The sequence below is a fragment of the Pelobates fuscus genome, chromosome 4 (assembly GCF_036172605.1).
Source record: "Pelobates fuscus isolate aPelFus1 chromosome 4, aPelFus1.pri, whole genome shotgun sequence".
NCBI lineage: Eukaryota > Metazoa > Chordata > Amphibia > Anura > Pelobatidae > Pelobates > Pelobates fuscus.
This window is the reverse complement of record NC_086320.1, coordinates 23,701,189-23,721,204: the sequence shown is the minus strand read 5'-3', so window position 1 is coordinate 23,721,204 and position 20,016 is coordinate 23,701,189. Positions and strand designations below refer to the sequence as shown.

General features: G+C 40.7%; 1 protein-coding gene across 1 annotated transcript in view; it reads right to left on the bottom strand.

Moving 5' to 3' along the window:
• The window catches only part of TRAPPC9 (trafficking protein particle complex subunit 9), a 597,448-nt gene that overhangs the window by 251,942 nt on the left and 325,490 nt on the right, over nucleotides 1-20,016 (bottom strand). Inside the window, exon 20 of the mRNA XM_063451029.1 lies at nucleotides 18,840-18,993. Within this exon, the coding sequence (XP_063307099.1) occupies nucleotides 18,840-18,993 (154 nt within the window). The remainder of the gene's footprint in view (nucleotides 1-18,839; nucleotides 18,994-20,016) is intronic.

Here is a 20,016-nt window from a genome sequence, read left to right as displayed (position 1 = left end):
GCTGAAACCAACTCTGCTTGTTTTATTCAGCTAAAGCAATGCAGCACAGATTGTTAACATGACACGAAATGCATTATTAATGACAGCAGATTCTGCAGAGCGTAACAGTATAACTAAGTTATATCCCTACATTAACGCCGGCCTAATTTCTTGCAGACGGCTGCGTGTTTAATCTTAATATACAAATCACCATCAAACCGTCCCCCAGCCCGTGTGATCTGTAAACAGAAAGCTTTGTTACCGCATTATTTTGGACTCGTGAATGTTTTTATTACATTGTCATTAACTTTTAAAGCAATCCTTTTGTCTGAGGTTTGCTAAATGCCTAGCTACTCTAAATGGGTCTCTCGTCATTTCTACTTAACCAGCTGTTGCAAAACCAAAGTAAAAATTGACTTCATTGCTAACTTGATTTTGTTAAAAAAATTTAAATGAAGAGTAACATAACATATACTAAATCGTCTGTCTGATAATACTGCAAGATTTAAAAAGTATAATATAGGGTATAATTCTACATGAGACTTCATCATGAGTAACCCTCTCTTAGATCTGTACTCTCCCTGATAAATGTGGGCAAATCCTGATCAATCTGATGGTGCTATATAAATAATAAAATAATAATAATAATAGATCCGTACTATTCCTGATAAATATGAATTCCTCTGGATAGATCCGTACTATTCCTGATAAATGTGAATTCCTCTGGATAGATCCGTACTATTCCTGATAAATGTGAATTCCTCCTGAAGATCCGTACTATTCCTGATAAATGTGAATTCCTCCTGAAGATCCGTACTATTCCTGATAAATGTGAATTCCTCCTGTTAGATCCATACTATTCCTGATAAATGTGAATTTCTCCTGATAGATCCGCACTATTCCTGATAAATGTGAATTCCTCCTGTTAGATCCATACTATTCCTGATAAATATGAATTCCTCCTGATAGATCCATACTATTCCTGATAAATGTGAATTCCTCCTGATAGATCCATACTATTCCTGATAAATATGAATTCCTCCTGATAGATCCGCACTATTCCTGATAAATATGAATTCCTCCTGATAGATCCGCACTATTCCTGATAAATGTGAATTCCTCCTGATAGATCCATACTATTCCTGATAAATATGAATTCCTCCTGAGAGATCCATACTATTCCTTATAAATGTGAATTCCTCCTGATAGATCCGCACTATTCCTTATAAATGTGAATTCCTCCTGATAGATCCGCACTATTCCTGATAAATATGAATTCCTCCTGATAGATCCATACTATTCCTGATAAATGTGAATTCCTCCTGATAGATCCATACTATTCCTGATAAATATGAATTCCTCCTGATAGATCCATACTATTCCTGATAAATATGAATTCCTCCTGATAGATCCATACTATTCCTGATAAATATGAATTCCTCCTGATAGATCCATACTATTCCTGATAAATATGAATTCCTCCTGATAGATCCATACTATTCCTGATAAATATGAATTCCTCCTGATAGATCCATACTATTCCTGATAAATGTGAATTTCTTCTGATAGATCCGTACTATTCCTGATAAATGTGAATTCCTCCTGATAGATCCGCACTATTCCTGATAAATATGAATTCCTCCTGATAGATCCATACTATTCCTGATAAAAATGAATTCCTATTGATAGATCCATACTATTCCTGATAAATATGAATTCTTCCTGATAGATCCATACTATTCCTGATAAATATGAATTCCTCCTGATAGATCCATACTATTCCTGATAAATATGAATTCCTCCTGAGAGATCCATACTATTCATTATAAATGTGAATTCCTCCTGATAGATCTGCACTATTCCTTATAAATGTGAATTCCTCCTGATAGATCCGCACTATTCCTGATAAATATGAATTCCTCCTGATAGATCCATACAATTCCTGATAAATATGAATTCCTCCTGATAGATCCATACTATTCCTGATAAATGTGAATTCCTCCTGATAGATCCGCAGTATTCCTGATAAATATGAATTCCTCCTGATAGATCCATACTATTCCTGATAAATATGAATTCCTCTTGATAGATCCATACTATTCCTGATAAATATGAATTCTTCCTGATAGATCCATACTATTCCTGATAAATATGAATTCCTCCTGATAGATCCATACTATTCCTGATAAATATGAATTCCTCCTGAGAGATCCATACTATTCATTATAAATGTGAATTCCTCCTGATAGATCTGCACTATTCCTTATAAATGTGAATTCCTCCTGATAGATCCGCACTATTCCTGATAAATATGAATTCCTCCTGATAGATCCATACTATTCCTGATAAATATGAATTCCTCCTGATAGATCCATACTATTCCTGATAAATATGAATGCCTCCTGATAGATCCATACTATTCCTGATAAATATGAATTCCTCCTGATAGATCCATACTATTCCTGATAAATGTGAATTTCTTCTGATAGATCCGTACTATTCCTGATAAATGTGAATTCCTCCTGATAGATCCGCACTATTCCTGATAAATATGAATTCCTCCTGATAGATCCATACTATTCCTGATAAATATGAATTCCTCCTGATAGATCCGCACTATTCCTTATAAATGTGAATTCCTCCTGATAGATCCGCACTATTCCTGATAAATATGAATTCCTCCTGATAGATCCATACTATTCCTGATAAATATGAATTCCTCCTGATAGATCCATACTATTCCTGATAAATATGAATTCCTCCTGATAGATCCATACTATTCCTGATAAATGTGAATTTCTTCTGATAGATCCATACTATTCCTGATAAATGTGAATTTCTTCTGATAGATCCGTACTATTCCTGATAAATGTGAATTCCTCCTGATAGATCCGCACTATTCCTGATAAATATGAATTCCTCCTGATAGATCCATACTATTCCTGATAAATATGAATTCCTCCTGAGAGATCCATACTATTCATTATAAATGTGAATTCCTCCTGATAGATCTGCACTATTCCTTATAAATGTGAATTCCTCCTGATAGATCCGCACTATTCCTGATAAATATGAATTCCTCCTGATAGATCCATACTATTCCTGATAAATATGAATTCCTCCTGATAGATCCGCACTATTCCTGATAAATATGAATTTCTCCTGATAGATCCATACTATTCCTGATAAATATGAATTCCTCCTGATAGATCCGCACTATTCCTTATAAATGTGAATTCCTCCTGATAGATCCGCACTATTCCTGATAAATATGAATTCCTCCTGATAGATCCATACTATTCCTGATAAATATGAATTCCTCCTGATAGATCCATAGTATTCCTGATAAATATGAATTCCTCCTGAGAGATCCATACTATTCATTATAAATGTGAATTCCTCCTGATAGATCTGCACTATTCCTTATAAATGTGAATTCCTCCTGATAGATCCGCACTATTCCTGATAAATATGAATTCCTCCTGATAGATCCATACTATTCCTGATAAATATGAATTCCTCCTGATAGATCCATACTATTCCTGATAAATATGAATGCCTCCTGATAGATCCATACTATTCCTGATAAATATGAATTCCTCCTGATAGATCCATACTATTCCTGATAAATGTGAATTTCTTCTGATAGATCCGTACTATTCCTGATAAATGTGAATTCCTCCTGATAGATCCGCACTATTCCTGATAAATATGAATTCCTCCTGATAGATCCATACTATTCCTGATAAATATGAATTCCTCCTGATAGATCCGCACTATTCCTTATAAATGTGAATTCCTCCTGATAGATCCGCACTATTCCTGATAAATATGAATTCCTCCTGATAGATCCATACTATTCCTGATAAATATGAATTCCTCCTGATAGATCCATACTATTCCTGATAAATATGAATTCCTCCTGATAGATCCGTACTATTCCTGATAAATGTGAATTTCTTCTGATAGATCCGTACTATTCCTGATAAATGTGAATTTATCCTGATAGATCAGCACTATTCCTGATAGAGCCATACTATTCCTGATACATGTGAATTCCTCCTGATAGATCCATACTATTCCTGATAAATGTGAATTCCTCCTGATAGATCCGCACTATTCCTGATAAATATGAATTCCTCCTGATAGATCCATACTATTCCTGATAAATGTGAATTCCTCCTGATAACGCTGTACAACTCCTGACATGGCTGCACTATTCCTGATCGATCTACGTAATTTCCTCATAGATGTTTTTAATTTCTAATAGATTTGCTCATTCTCTCATGAATCAATACTATTCTAGAGAAGAACACACGGCAGCATTATTTATTGCCAGTTTGAGTAAACTGCAGTTTGTTAACAGTTTGACACTCAGACTCAGCCAGCTGTAAATAATGTCTGGTCTAGAAACACCTACAGCTATGATGGTGCTGATACTTCTATCATTGCATTCCATAAATAAACAGCAATTAGAAGGCTAAGGAAACTACTGAAGGGCACCTCAGCTACCTATGCCCAGTCAAAATATTCCAAGAAGTGGAGCAGAGTTATCTCAACATGTAATTAGCTTCCACTTAAGTCCTAACCAAAAATTAAATGAAACCCCTTTGATCTTCACTTTCTAACCTATAGCAATACAAATGGAAGCACTGGCAGAACCATGCACAATGAACAGACAGATAAGCAGTGAACAGACAGATAAGCAGATACATTTTGTTGGAGGAGAAAAGGGACAACCTGCAGACAAGCGTAACAAATCAGTGGGTTTGTGGAGTTTTGAATTGTACAACCATACTGACACCAAAACATGGCTGAGTATTCAAGTAGAGAATTTTACCAGCAAACTTACGCATTTCGCTCGTAAGCAGTTTAATCATATGCTAAAAACCTTTTAATATTATGCAGTGTTTTTAATAAATATCATAAGGGAAGTTTTGGGAGGTTTTTTTTAGACAAAGTTGGAATTCCCTCTTTCGTAAAGCAACACTAACATATAGCAAAAAAACAAAGTGTTTTTAACGCGTCAACTTTTTCTACACTGCTGTATAATTAAGGAAGAATTGCTACAATGTAGTGCAAATAAGGAAGTAATGCGTCAAAGCTGCAAGGCTGGAAAGACAATATTAAATTTAAAAGCATGTGACATGTTAGAGCAGGATTGTCGAACATGCGGCCCCCCAGATGTTGCTGAACTACAACTCCCATGATTCTTTCAATTAAACAGATAGCCAGGGAATCATGGGAGTTGTAGTTCAGCAACATCTGGGGGGCCACATGTTCGACATCCCTGTGTTAGAGCTACTCACACTGGGGTGCTCTGGATTTGGGATACATTTTGGGATTATCTACTAATGCTATTTCAGATGACACTGACTACAGTTCCTTCCAACTGCCAGGGCATCATGGGAGATGTAGTTTGCATGCTAACAGCTGGAGATCTATAAGTTAGCAATACCTTATAAGTATGGACTCAGCGAGTGACGTTCAGAGCTGCATTATGGGGTTTCCACAAAGCAAATCAGAAGACAGTAAGACCTCATAGGCAACGTGTGAAACTGGATTTGCTTTGGTCTTGACATGGATTGAGGGAATAAAATATGGAAGCATTTGCATTTAGATTGAAATTGTTATGCACACTGCAGGGGGGGGGGGTTACGTAGGCCGGAGTGTAACCAGAATCAGGTCAGGGCAGGTTACACGTTAATAATATATTTTTATACCAGGTATCTTCTCTTCACGTTAGCCTCAATGACAGAGCAAAACGAGTGTATATATATATATATATATATATATATATATATATATATATATATATATATATATATATAAGAAAGAAAGAAAGAAAAGATCAGTCTGAATGCAGCACAAATAACAAGACAATAGCAAACTGAGCTGCGTTGGGAAGCGGTCTATTTTATAAATTGTATCATCCATCCATGACCTCTCTGTGACATCCGGAAAATTCACTCAAATGGGAATTTGTATTCTTTCTATAAGAATCAATGTGGAGTACATAGATTTGTGCAGTAACAGGGAGCCGAGCAAAAGTCTATAAAGCTAAAGAAGAAAAAAAAACAGATGTTATTTAGAACTAATGCATTTTTAACCAAAAAAATTAGGACTTTACAAAAGCTCTTGAAAGCCAAGTGCACGCCAAGCAGATACAAAGATCCGCACGCAAACATGACACCTGCAGGTACTGACCATATCAGAGACCATAACAATGCAACCCAGGGTTAAACTGTTTATGATGTCTATCACCAAGTACAAGTATTAGTGACATTTTGACTCTTGGCCAGTGGTTTCAATCATCAATCCAAACAACAGCAAAAACGTTTGGCCAGGCTTTGCGGGAAATTCTTAAGGGTGACCAGGAGCCCCTAGGCCTCAGCAATGTGTAGTTATGAAGGTCTAAATGCCCCAGTATCACCTGACCTGAACACCTAGGGCATCTCCCTGTCAGAGGGCAAAATGCCTACCAGCGAAGGTATGGTCTGTGTATAGGGTGGCAGCCAAACCCTACTGGTCCATCTCTTATTCTAAATTTCAGAATAGTATTACCACTTGTTTAGAATGGCTATTGTTACATTATTACGTTCAGCTTCCATGAAAGAGTAGAATTTTTCATGAAAAGAAATTACTTGGAAGTAAAACAAACCAGGCTCAAATGAATTGCAGACTATTGTGGGATTTTCATACAGTTACAATATAATAGGGTGCCCACCCCTCTTCAGTTTCTCTTCAGTTTCTACTCGAGAGATTTTGGAAAATGCATTGATAGGTCACTAATTGATGAGTGTGTGTGAGCATGCATAGATTTTATTTTAGATCGACCCTTCAAGTAATGTATAATTTATTTGCCTTCTTCGTTTGTCAATATCTATTGTCAACAGAAGTCTATTAACTTTATAGCGACATCCATCTTTTCTGTGCTGACATGGCTCAAATCGCTGACTTGTTTCAGAAAATGCAAAGTCGGTAAAAGCTACAGTCAGTCTCATTGTGCTCTGGGCCTAATCATGAGAAAATGTAATATCACAATGAGATAATATAATGTTTTTACACATAGATTGTAAACAAAATGGTCTATCGAAATAGTCAATATTAACCCATCATCCATACTTCCATTAGAAATCTCCTTTAGGTGTAATAAAATGGATCTTTAGCACATTACTAGCCCCTGGCAAACACCTAGTACCTAAATAATAATTTAAACATATCAAATAATAAAATGATAGCAATAATGCTCAGCAAAATCTATTTATCAATAATGTCAAATAACCAACAGGACAGAAGTGTCTCTTCTACTTTCCTCCCCAAAAAAGGAAAATGGCATTTCATAAACATAAATTCTATATGAAATGCTCATAAAGACTGTGTTGGAATGTCACTAGAAATTTCAACCCAGTCAAAAGATATCATAAGACAAAGTAGGGACTACATTTTGTCAAGCCGTCAGACGTCACTAGTGACAGCTATGGGGAAAAGGGCTCTTTCTGTGGAGGAACCCATGGTCATGCGAGATTCCCCATATAAATCAATGTGTAAGAGCAGGGCCGGAAGGGGAAAAAAATTCAGCCCCGGCATTTTTTAATCACAGCGGCCCCCTGAGAAGAGGGCATGGCCAGAGAGGGAGTGTTTTGTCATCACTCCACCAGGTCCTCTCTCCCTCCCTCCTCGGCCGCTTGTTAGTGCTAGTGGGCCGGTGAGGGAGATCTGCCCACCGGCCCATGTAGGCTCACAGCAGGGCCAGCGCTCAAATAGCACGGGCCCTGACTGGACTGGAGAGGGAGATACTGTGATCTCCCTGCCAGCCTCGGCCCAAAGGGCCTGCATAAGAGTACAGTGCTGATGAGGGCTCCTGGCAGATGAAGAGCAGAAATCTGAAGATGGTGGTTCCCATGAGTAAAAACTACCTTTCCCCACTCCACCAAGCAAAGACCCAAGAATGTGACAAAGATCCCAGAAACTGGCAGAGCCACTATCAAACTGGTCAGCCAGAGCATGCAATGTATATTAACCCTCACAGGACAAAGTGTGCATACTGCATTATGGACCGGGTGTCTGGGGGTAAATGTGTCAATTGGCATTTTCCTACAAATGTCCACGAGCACATGGGTGCCCCCAGTGCATCACAAATATGATATTGCTCTGAACACAGATAGGCTTCTGAAGTAAATGTGTTATTTTTATTTTATTTTTACTTACCTTCATTATCATTAGCAATTTCATTATAATTTCATTATCCATCTCAATGCTTCAACAGTGATGCAGAAAGTGAGGGCCTGTCACTTTAAATTATACAATAGTTGCAGGTCTTGTTGATCTCATTTATTTCAATTGAGTTTTGTTTTAAATAATGTGAAGTTATGTATTTGTCTGTGTACATATGTATTCCTTATTTATGTTCTGGTATCTTTATCCGCCAGGGTAACTTTAGGATGCCAGTTGTGATGTGGCTAGGGTTGCATAAACAGAAATAAAAGTGATTTAACTCCTAAATGGCAGAGAACTGAGCAGTGAAACTTCAGAGGCATAATCTATACATCAAAACTGCTTCATTAAGCTAAAGTTGTTTTGGGAATTATAGTGCCCCTTTAACCCATTAAGGACCAAACTTCTGGAATAAAAGGGAATCATGACATGTCACACATGTCATGTGTCCTTAAGGGGTTAACCCCTTAACGCCGTTACGGCGTGCTATGCCGTCACGGGTTAAGTGGGCTTTAAAGCCGTTATGACGGCATAGCACGCCGTAACAGCTTGCAGCCCCAGGAGGTAAGTTATACTTACCTCCGCCGCGATCCGCTTCGGGAGGACTGCCTCACAGCCCAGGCAGCCCTCCCACAGCAAATGAGGCCCCCGGGGGCCATGTGATCGCTCTCAAAAGAGCGATCACATGGCCCCCTATAGCTGGCTGTGGATCTGCCAGCAGGGGGACTGTTTGAAATATCAGACAGTCCCCCTGCTGGTGGGAAGTATAAAAAATAAATAAAAGACAAGTGTAAAAATAAATTAAATATATTTATATATATATAATATGTATATATATTATATATATAATATATATACATATTATATATATGTAACGTCATACAAAGTGTATTTTAATATTAATATAAGTATATATATTAATATTAAAATACACACTTAGAATGACGTTACATATATATAATATGTATATATATTATATATATATATATATAATAGATGTACATATATATATTATATATAAATACGTATAATTAAAATAATAAATAAATTAAATAATAAAATAAATAAATAAAATATTGAAACAAAATTTAATATAAATTATATATGCATATGTAATTTCATTCTAACTGTATTTTGTTATTAATATATATATATCGGTAACAAAATACACTTAGAATGACATTCTATATATATCTATATATATATAAAATACAAATAACCGCAAATATATATATATATAGATAAATACATATAATTACATAAAAGATTACATTAGTATACACGTAGAATTTAAATACCTATAAATGCATATATATTAAAATTCTACATGTATATTTAAATAATCTTTTAACGTAATTATGTGATTTGATTAATTAAAATTTGATTGACATGCATGACAACACAGGGAGAAAGTGCAGAGAATTTAATTCGCAAGCACTATATTTGACCCTGTAACTCTCCAAGACACCATAAAACCTGTACATAGGGGGTACTGTTTTACTCGGGAGACTTCGCTGAACTCAAATATTCATGTTTCAAACTGGTAGATTGTATTACAACGATGATATTTTAAGTAAAAGTGACGTTTTTTGCATTTTTTACAAGCGAACTGCACTTTTATGGTATATATTATTGTTGTAATATGTTTTACTGTTTTAAAACACTAATATTTGTGTTTAGTGAAGTCTCCCGAGAATAACAGTACCCCCCATGTACAGGTTTTATGGTGTTTTGGAACGTTAGAGAGTCACATATAAGGCTTGCATTTCATTTTTTTCACATTGAAATTTGCCAGATTGGTTATGTTGCCTTTGAGAGCGTATGGCAGCCAAGGAATGAGAATTACCCCCATGATGGCATACCATTTGCAAAAGTAGACAACCCGAGGTATTGCAAGTGGGGTTTGTCCAGTCTTTCTTAGTAGCCACTTAGTCACAAACACTGGCCAAATATTCGTTTTTTGCTTTTTTCACACAAAAACAAATATGAACGCTAACTTTGGCCAGTGTTTGTGACTAAGTGGCTACTAAAAAAGACTAAACATACCCCACTTTCAATACCTTGGCTTGTCTACTTTTTCAAATGGTATGCCATTATGGGGGTAATTCTCATTCCTGGGCTACCACACCGTCTCAAAGGTAACATTACCAATCTGGCAAATTTCAATTTGAAAATGTAATGTTCTATATTTGACCCTGTAACTTTCCAAAACAACATAAAACCTGTTAATGGGGGGTACTGTGTACTCGTGAGACATCGCTGATTACAAATATGTGCATTTTTTTTGCAGTAAAACCTAACAGTATTATGACATTTACAGTTAAAATGTCAGACGGAAATGCAAATTTAAAAAAAAATCTTATTTTCTCACATTTTTTTTACTTTTATTCATAATAAATGATGTTCCATATATGAATAGTTAATGATAGATTAAAGCCCTGTTTCTCCTGAACAAAATGATATATAATAAGTGTGGGTGCATATAATTTGAAAGAGGGGAACTACGGGTGAACAGACACATAGCGCAAATTCCAGTTTTTGTTTACGTTTTGTTGTGATCAGAACGTGCACTATTGACTCCGTCCTGAAGGGGTTAAATAAAAAAATGAAATTGAAAAAAATAAAACAAACATGTTTATAGAATATATCATAAAATAAGGCAGAGAGGATTTCCCGAGCTTGGAGTAGAATTTTATCTTCAAGGTAACAGGCTGATAACATTCACATGAAATAAAAGCATCATTGGACTCTGCGTTTCAGATCCAGGAATCAGCTTTGGATTTTCTATGCAACAAACAGGTGCTTTTAAACTCAAAACCAATTTCTTGGACAAAAGACTGCTCCACTTTGAAAATAATCTCAGCCGTGCACATCCCAACGGCCATTTATCCTACGTCTCAAACAGGGATTCCCACGGATATGTATCCATGTGCATGCCCCTAATTGTACCATCATTTAAATGATGAGGGGGCTTATACAAAGAAAACAGGTTATGATTTAAATGTATAACCATATGTTATGCCAGAGAGTCAGAGATAAGGTACAGTATCGATCTGTGCAGAGTTAAATGTAATTTTATAACAAGACACGGAGGCTCATATTGCATATCCCTTTCTTTACTGTTGACAAATAGCAGCAAAGGAAACAAACAGAATGAAAAAGAATGAACATGTGATAACATAGGCCCCTCCCCCTCAGGTCCCAGTATAACAGGCAGCACTTCCCTTCCATTTCCCTCTTTCTTTGCTGCTCTGACACAAAGATAAGTACATGCCATATTTTCTCATCATTGATAATTTAATTGGTATTTATTTAATTTGTATTTATTTAGTCTTTTATTTCTAAGGTTAGTATTTGTATCGTTATACACTAGCCTCAGGGCCCAGACCTCCCCTGCTTATGTAATCTTGTCTGTTTCTTCTGCTCGAGCGCCTCTCTGCGCACTTCTCCTTGTTTCATAATTTCACCGCGTATCTCGCGGGTGCCGCGAATCCCGCGAGATTCCCGGCGACCATTTTCTGACATCCTGTCCCTACCTCTTAGTGTGTCGCTGGTCTGGGCCCTGGTGAGAGCGTTTTTTCCTTTGCTTAGTTTTGTTTGGGTGACTAACCCATACGTCCTTTATCATGCCTAAACCCAGACTATCTACTGGGTCCGCTCACTCTGGGGAGTCGGATTCCCCAGTAATCAGAACTGAGGCCCCTATCACCTCAGATATTTCGCCTTCTATGGCGGATGGGACTACCCAACCCGGTGGACCACAGTTTCTAGCGCTACAGCGCTCAGTGACAGACGCCATTATGGCTGCTATGGGGTCTATGTCCTCCACCCTCTCCCACACCATTTCACAAGCCCTCTTGCCCCGTCCTTCAGACGAGCAACTCTCGGGCACCTTGACACCCCAGGGAGAGGTATCTAAAGGGGACTTCAAAAAGGCTGCCCGTAAGTCTAAACACTCCTCTGCCTCCAGAAACACCATGACTGGCGTACCTTCGGTCGCCCCAGAAAGCGTGTCCCATCCACGCAAAAGAGCCTTTCCGCGCCAGGCAGAACGGGCGCGGCTTTGGAAATGTGCTAGAGCACAGATTGAGAGCGACACCGACTCAGAAATCGGGTCAAATGAGGAGGCTATGAACGAGTCAGATACTGACTCTGATGCGGATTCCGCCGATGGCGCTATCGACCTCCTTTCCTCTGCTCAGGCAGAGATGCCCGGAGGCGAGACAGGGACTAGGAACCCCGCGGCTGCGGGGCCATCCCTCGTGGATCCTTCGGGGGTCCCACTCTTCGACCCGGATGACCTTCATCATCCGAGGTCGGCGGAGTGGCTCCCGGCCGACCACGTTGCCACTTACCTGGAAAATTGGGTCAGAAAACCCTTAAGCAAGGCGGCCCGCAACAAATTGAGGGCGGAGTGTCCTAGGCCTCTGGTGCCCAACAAGGTGTGTGACACCCCAGAGGTTGATCCAAAAATGACCCAGTTCCTCACTAAACTGGGCTGGAATCCCCGTAAAGGACTAGAGTCCGCTTTGAAGTCCTGCCAGGACAAGCACCTGGACATATTCGGGCCTTTGGCCAAATTATTTGACTTGGCGGAAGACGCCAGAGCGGAGAACCGCATGGTCGACCCTGAAGACCTTAGAGGTTGGGTCCAGAGAGCAATTTGTATTGCTGGGAGTGTAAATACCTCCCTATCTATTGAAAGGCGTAAAGCCATATTGTTCAAAATTGAGCCCAAACTAGCCAACCTCGCCCTTACGGAGGCGGGCAAAGACGCCCAAGGACTCCTCTTCGGAGACTCCTTCATTAAAGACTTAGGGCGTTTTGTGGGGGCATTCACGGCTCTAGACAAGGCCCAGGCCTCCATGAGGCGAGTATTCCAGGGGCGGGTCTCTACCAGGGCCGGCAGAATCAGGAGCCGTCTGTCCGGCCGCAACTATCCCCAATCCCGTGGCACGGGACGAGGCTCCTTTCAACAATATACCCAATACCAGGAGACCTCCCGCCCCATGTTTTTTCCATCCCGTGGACGTCAATGGCGATCCAGAGGCCTTCGGGGTAACCCAAACTCCAGACGACCATACGGTGAGTTGCCTTCTACCACACATTTCTTCTCCGGGTTACATAGGGGGCAGACTCCAACATTTTTTCCCAGCCTGGTCACAAATCACTTCAGATCCCTGGGTACTGGCCACTATTCGGGGCTTCCATATAGAACTCACCTGCCACCCTACACACATTCCCCCTCCTCGACCGATCCGCTTTTCCCTCCAGGATCGCGGTCGGATCGACGAAGAACTCTCAAACCTCCAGTTCAAAGGGGCTATCGAACTAGCACCCCCCAGCCCTGCGGGCGTAATAAGCAATATCTTCCTAGTGGAAAAGAAAGGCGGACAATTGAGGCCAGTCATAAATTTGCGCCCCCTCAATGCCGTAGTCAGGTACCGCCATTTCAAGATGGAGGGTATTCACCTGCTAAGGGATCTCCTCCTCCACGGAGACTGGCTAGCGAAACTAGACCTAAAAGACGCGTACCTGACAGTGCCAATAGCGGAGGCCTCTCGGGACCTTCTACGCTTTTACTGGCGACACGAAACATGGCGATTCACCTGCCTGCCCTTTGGCCTATCCTCAGCCCCGTGGTGTTTCACAAAACTTCTAAGGCCCGTTATGGCCTGGCTACGCAGTCGAGGAGTTCGGCTAATCGTCTACCTAGACGATATTCTCCTCATGGCTCAGGAGCGCTCCACCCTCCTCACACATCTACGACTAGCCATAAACCTCCTGTCCCGCTTAGGTTTCATAATCAACTGGGAGAAGTCATGCCTGACCCCAGCCACCCGCTTGGAATTCCTAGGATTCCAGGTGGATTCGGGGGCAGCGACGCTGAGTCTCCCGATATCCAAGATTCGATCCATCCGCAAGGAATTACGCAGGGCCCTTATCCGACCCCAGCTCACCTTACGCCAATTGGCACGCCTCATAGGCCTACTGGCCTCTTCAATCCAGGCTGTGTTCCCAGGCCCACTCCACTACCGAGCGCTACAGCGCCTAAAGATCGCTCACCTAAGAGCCGGGGCATCCTACGCAGACCTGGTCTCTCTGGACAACGAGACGAAAGACGAGTTGCGATGGTGGATTCTCAACCTGTCTGCATGGAATGGCAAAGCCATCTTCGGCTTGACGCCGGAATTCACGATCGACTCGGATGCGAGTCTACACGGTTGGGGAGCCCACTGCGAGGGCATCTCAACTGGAGGCCGGTGGTCGGAGTCCGAAACCCGACTACATATCAATGCCCTGGAACTTCTGGCAGGCTCCTTCGCCATCCGCAGCTTCGCCAAGGACCGTGCCCTATCGTGTATTCGGCTCCGCATGGACAATGTTTCGGCGGTGAGATATGTCAACCACCTGGGTGGTACACAGTCGGCGGTCCTGGCCAGGTTGGCGAAAGACTTTTGGGAATTCTGCCTGGAACGGAACCTGATGGTCTACGCAGAGTACTTACCTGGTCTGCACAACGTCCAAGCGGACTGGGGTTCACGTTATCTTTCAGACACCAGCGACTGGAGATTAGCCAGGAAGGTGTTCTCCAACATATCATCTCTCTGGGGACCATTTGCCATAGACCTTTTCGCCTCCCGGCTCAATGCCCAACTTCCACGCTTCTTCAGCTGGAGGCCGGACCCAATGGCGGAGGCAGTGGATGCCTTCCTACAAGATTGGAAGGGAGGCCTCCTCTATGCCTTTCCCCCATTTTCCATGATCCCTCGCTCACTCCTGCAGACCCGCAAACACCGGGCGGAGCTAGTCATGGTCACCCCATTCTGGGAAACGCAGTCTTGGTTTCCCCAAATGCTCGAGATGACGTTGGACTATCCTCGACTCCTGCCGGGTCGCCACGACCTGCTGCAAGACCCGACGGGTCGCTATCACCCCCTCCGGCTGGAGGGCTCTCTCCCACTTCTGGCATGGCGAATCTCCGGGGACCCTGGGAAATCCAAGGAGTTTCGGACGCAACTAGACTCTTATTGGCTGCAGCATGGGCTCCCGGCACTAGACGGGCATATGGGTCAGCTTGGCGAGCTTGGGCTAGCTGGTGCATGGCTCGGAACGAGGATCCCGTTTCGGCCCCTGTAACAACGATCCTGCAGTTCCTGACGTCTCTCTTCGAAGCCGGTAAGGCTTACAGGACCATTAACCTTTACCGTTCCGCTATCTCGGCGATTCACCAAGGCTTCGAGGGCCGCCCCGCGGGACAACACCCTCTAGTGTGCCGACTCGTCAAGGGCTCTAGATTTTCAAGGCCACCCAGGCCCCGCTACTCCACGACCTGGGATGTTTCAGTTGTATTGGCTTTCCTCTCATCCTGGCCCGCTAACGCAGGACTCTCCCTCAAACAGCTGTCGGCCAAATTGGTGTGCCTGCTCTGTCTCATCTCATGCAAGAGAGTCTCGGATGTCAGTGCACTGGACGTCGATGCCAAGTCATACACCCCGGACGGGGTAACTTTTAACATCAGCAGACGCACTAAGACGTCCATCAAAGCGGTATCCTACCCTAGTTTCCCTGCCTCTCCTTCGCTATGCCCAGTGTCCTGCCTTCGTGAATACGAATCTCGCACCGCACCACACCGATCTACTGCCTCCCGTCAGTTGTTCTTATCTTTCCGTCCCCCTTTTCACCCAGTTTCCAGCACTACCTTATCACGCTGGGTGAAATGGCTGCTGGCCCAAGCGGGCATTGACACTACAGTGTTCGGCGCCCACTCAGTACGAGGGGCATCGGCCTCTTCTATGATGTCTGCGGGCGCCCGCCTAGAGGACATTATGAGAACAGCTGATTGGTCTAGGGAATCTACCTTCCGAGAATTCTACTTTCGGCCGGCCCCACACACATTCGCTGTAATAATGGATCAGCTTTAAACTTGCAATATGAGCCTCCGTGTCTTGTTATAAAATTGCATGATTTTGCTATTACATGACGAAAAGTCATGATTTTATTAAAGACACGGAGGCGAGTATTGCCCCACCCTTTTTTGTTATTCTCACGCTGGTAAGTATGTATCTCCCCACCCTAATTACTCATACCACGATACACCACATAGTATAGTTTGGGTCGGTAAGTGGGGCCGTCCTTAGACTTGTTGTTGTTTTCAATATTACTGGATATGTTAACATTGATTGTTTTTGTGGGATTGTATATACAAGGGTCTTTGTTCTCACTGGTGTAACCTTGTAACTAGTTACAAGTATCGACTTTAACCTGTTGGCTCCTGTCCTTTATATCTCCACAGCTTAATTTGGCAAGACGTCTAGCAAGGATCCAGTTTATTGGTCTCCTCCCGCTGTCCTCCATCGGTCCTATGGATTCTACGGCCACACTTCCCAGTTTGTGATGTTATACCTCCTCGGTTTTTCTGTTATTACCTTGGGACTTTGTTCTCGCATTACTCTGGTTATGAACATTGTTCTTTGGTCGCATCTGCAGAAAGAGGGAAATGGAAGGGAAGTGCTGCCTGTTATACTGGGACCTGAGGGGGAGGGGCCTATGTTATCACATGTTCATTCTTTTTCATTCTGTTTGTTTCCTTTGCTGCTATTTGTCAACAGTAAAGAAAGGGATATGCAATACTCGCCTCCGTGTCTTTAATAAAATCATGACTTTTCGTCATGTAATAGCAAAATCATGCAATTATCAGTAAAATGGCCAATGTGAACAGTCTAGATAGAGGAGTACAATTTTCTAAATATGAGAAAAAAAAATATTTTCCTATTATTTCTTTGTCTCTTACATAGGAAACATAAATAACTACACATAGCACAATAAACAGCCTCTTTCTGAATATCTGTGAAAATGTTAACATATGTTTGAATCCCACAGCTGCTTTTGGATATATATATTTTAATGTAATGTTATATTTATTTATTTTTCCCTCTTCGGTAATCCGTTCGATAATGCTGGTAGGGTTTTGTGGTAAAAATTGGATGGCTTGTGCATTTGGCATGAAGGTTGTCATTTTAATAAATGGGTTAAAAAAACACCATATGCACAGTGTGATTTGTAGCCCAAAAGTCTGATATTTCATTCATGTAACTGATTAAAATGGAGATCTGACAAAAGTACCGAGCACATATCTCAGTGATCATAGCCAAACAAGCCAGAGCATCGGATCCTGAGCCGAAGAGCTTTCTACTTTGCCTCTGACATTGGAGAGATGTGATGGGGTGTGGAGAAATACACACAAATGGAGGGATGTACTGGACACACACATGGTGGGATAATGTGGAGATAGACACAAAAGTTAACTCTTTCTATATCAGAGCACAGTGAGGAGAGAGATCCAAAAGTCAGTGGGATAATGTCAGGAAACACAATAGTGGGTGGGATTATGTAAAGAGACAATTTGTGGGTGGGATGATGTAAAGATACAATTAGTGGGTGGGATGATGTAAAGAGACACAATAGTGGGAGGGGGGTGGAGAGAGACACACAAGTGGGAAGTTGATGTGGAAAGAGACATAAAAGTGGTAGGATGAAGTAAAGAGAGACACAATGTGGGGGGGATAGGGAAGAGAACGACAAAATTGGAGAGACACACAAAACTTCGGGGATGATGTGGGGAGAGAATGGGGAAATTCTGATTAAACAAAAACACAAACATGGACATCCGCAAGAAAAGCACAAAGTAGAATCCTGATATTGAGAGACACAACGTTTTGGGCAGATTTAAACTACAGTGAATTATATCATACTTATTCAGTGAATTATATCATACTTATTCAGTGAATTATATCATACTTATTCAGTAAATTATATCATACTTATTCAGTAAATTATATCATACTTATTTTACATTCTAAGCTATGTCTAAGAAACAGAAGATTTCCGTTTGCGATGTCTGCCAAGTTTCCCCATTTAGGTAACCTTCCTGCTCTATGTTTCCTCCAGTTACTTACATGAACATAAATGGGTATCAACATCTATCCGACAGCCAAGAAAAAACAAACAACACCAACAGATGCAACTTCTCTAAACCACAACACAGATTTCTTCTATACTGTAAGGGCCATCTCATCATATGAGCCACCAGTTAACTACTAGACTGACGCACAAATTTACTTTTAAATTATTTTAATTAATCTCCACAGCACTCTATCAATCTTTTACATTAAGCCACAGCCATGCTACATATTCTAGGGATAATTAAACAAAGTAACCCAGGTTCTTTCGACCTATAAGCAATAAAGCATTCTATCACCTACAATACGATTTAGAACCTCTGCCGGCAAGTTCTTTATTTCACAGTTCATTATGCCCCATCCATCTTAATGCTAACTGCCCCTTACCAATTTCAATGACTAATCTGCCCTCAACCTAAACAGCATGTTCTATAGCTCAACACCTTTTAGCCTGAAAGCTCCTTTATAGTTCAGGCAAGTTATAGTTTAGACAATTTAAGCCACAACGCATGTTTTTTACAAAGTATACCTTGGTCTAGAGGTGGTTATCAAGCAGATCGGAATATAGATAGATTACCCATCAACATGGACCCATCATGTAGCATTATCATAAGAGTAGAAGATAAGCGGACTGCAGCTAAAACGAGACAGTAGAATAAAGTGCACTGTGGGAAAGGATATAATCTTCCAGCGGATGTCCAGTTTGCTATTGATTTCTAAACCTTTCGCTTGGTGCCGTTCCTCCTCGATTTCTTTTTGGTTGGCAAACTGTAACTTCTCCTCGGATGGCTCACAAATGCTGTCAAAGTTAAACTTGTCCACCTGGATAGCCATTCTGCACAGAGAAAGAAAATAAAAGTCAGATTATTTCTGATTTCCACATCCTTGGTCAGAAGTGAATACAGGGGAATAAATAAAACGTTAGCAGTGCATATTCATTATCAAAATGACCTGACAGATGTCATATATTCATTGAGCAACAAACTTTCAAAACGCTAAAACTACTAATAAGTTGCCTTAAAAAAATACTTTTTGGAAAATGTTTTAAAAAATATACACGTGGATAGCAATGTAAGCTCAAAATAGTTAATAATTAATCATTAGGATTTAGTGATGTTACCCGGCTTAATCAATTTCAGCATGCAGTAATGTCCCACCATCCCATTGATAACGTGCATACTGGACTATACATTTCAGAGAATGTTTAAAAACTTGAAGCACCAACACAACTGTAGCTGTATAGGTCATGACTCTGAAATGTCACTACTCAGTTATCAGCCATGAAGGCATTACATTATGTTTTCTATGCTACCCTAGTGTGGACATTTCTATATTTGGAAAATATTTCTTACATGCATTTCATACTGAAGCAAGGTTGACCAAGAGTGGCATAAACATATGATAAGAGTGCTCATGAAACATGGAGATGACGAATATTTTGTATTTTATTGTTTTTTATTACCAATAGGAATATTGTATCAATAGCATTGACTTTGTAATGATAAGGTATTTTTGGTAGTGTATGTATAGAATGTATTATATGTGTAGGATAATTTACGGAGACATAGAACACAGAGGGCAGGGTATCTCCACCTAACATCAAATACCATCAGCTGTTGACCATTTAATGTTGTACGAATGGACCTTGTACTTGTGAAGCAAGAAGAATAAATCATTTTTTTAACAAAAGGCAGGAAAGTCTGATTGTGTTATATTTTTATGTGACAAAGAAGAGCACATGTATGTATATTATATAGGTATTTTACCAGAAGAAAGAAATGTCACGACTACTAGTGTGGTCCAGCACACAGAAACTATGTAAACATATAAATAGGAAAGAAAAGGAAAATAAAAGGAC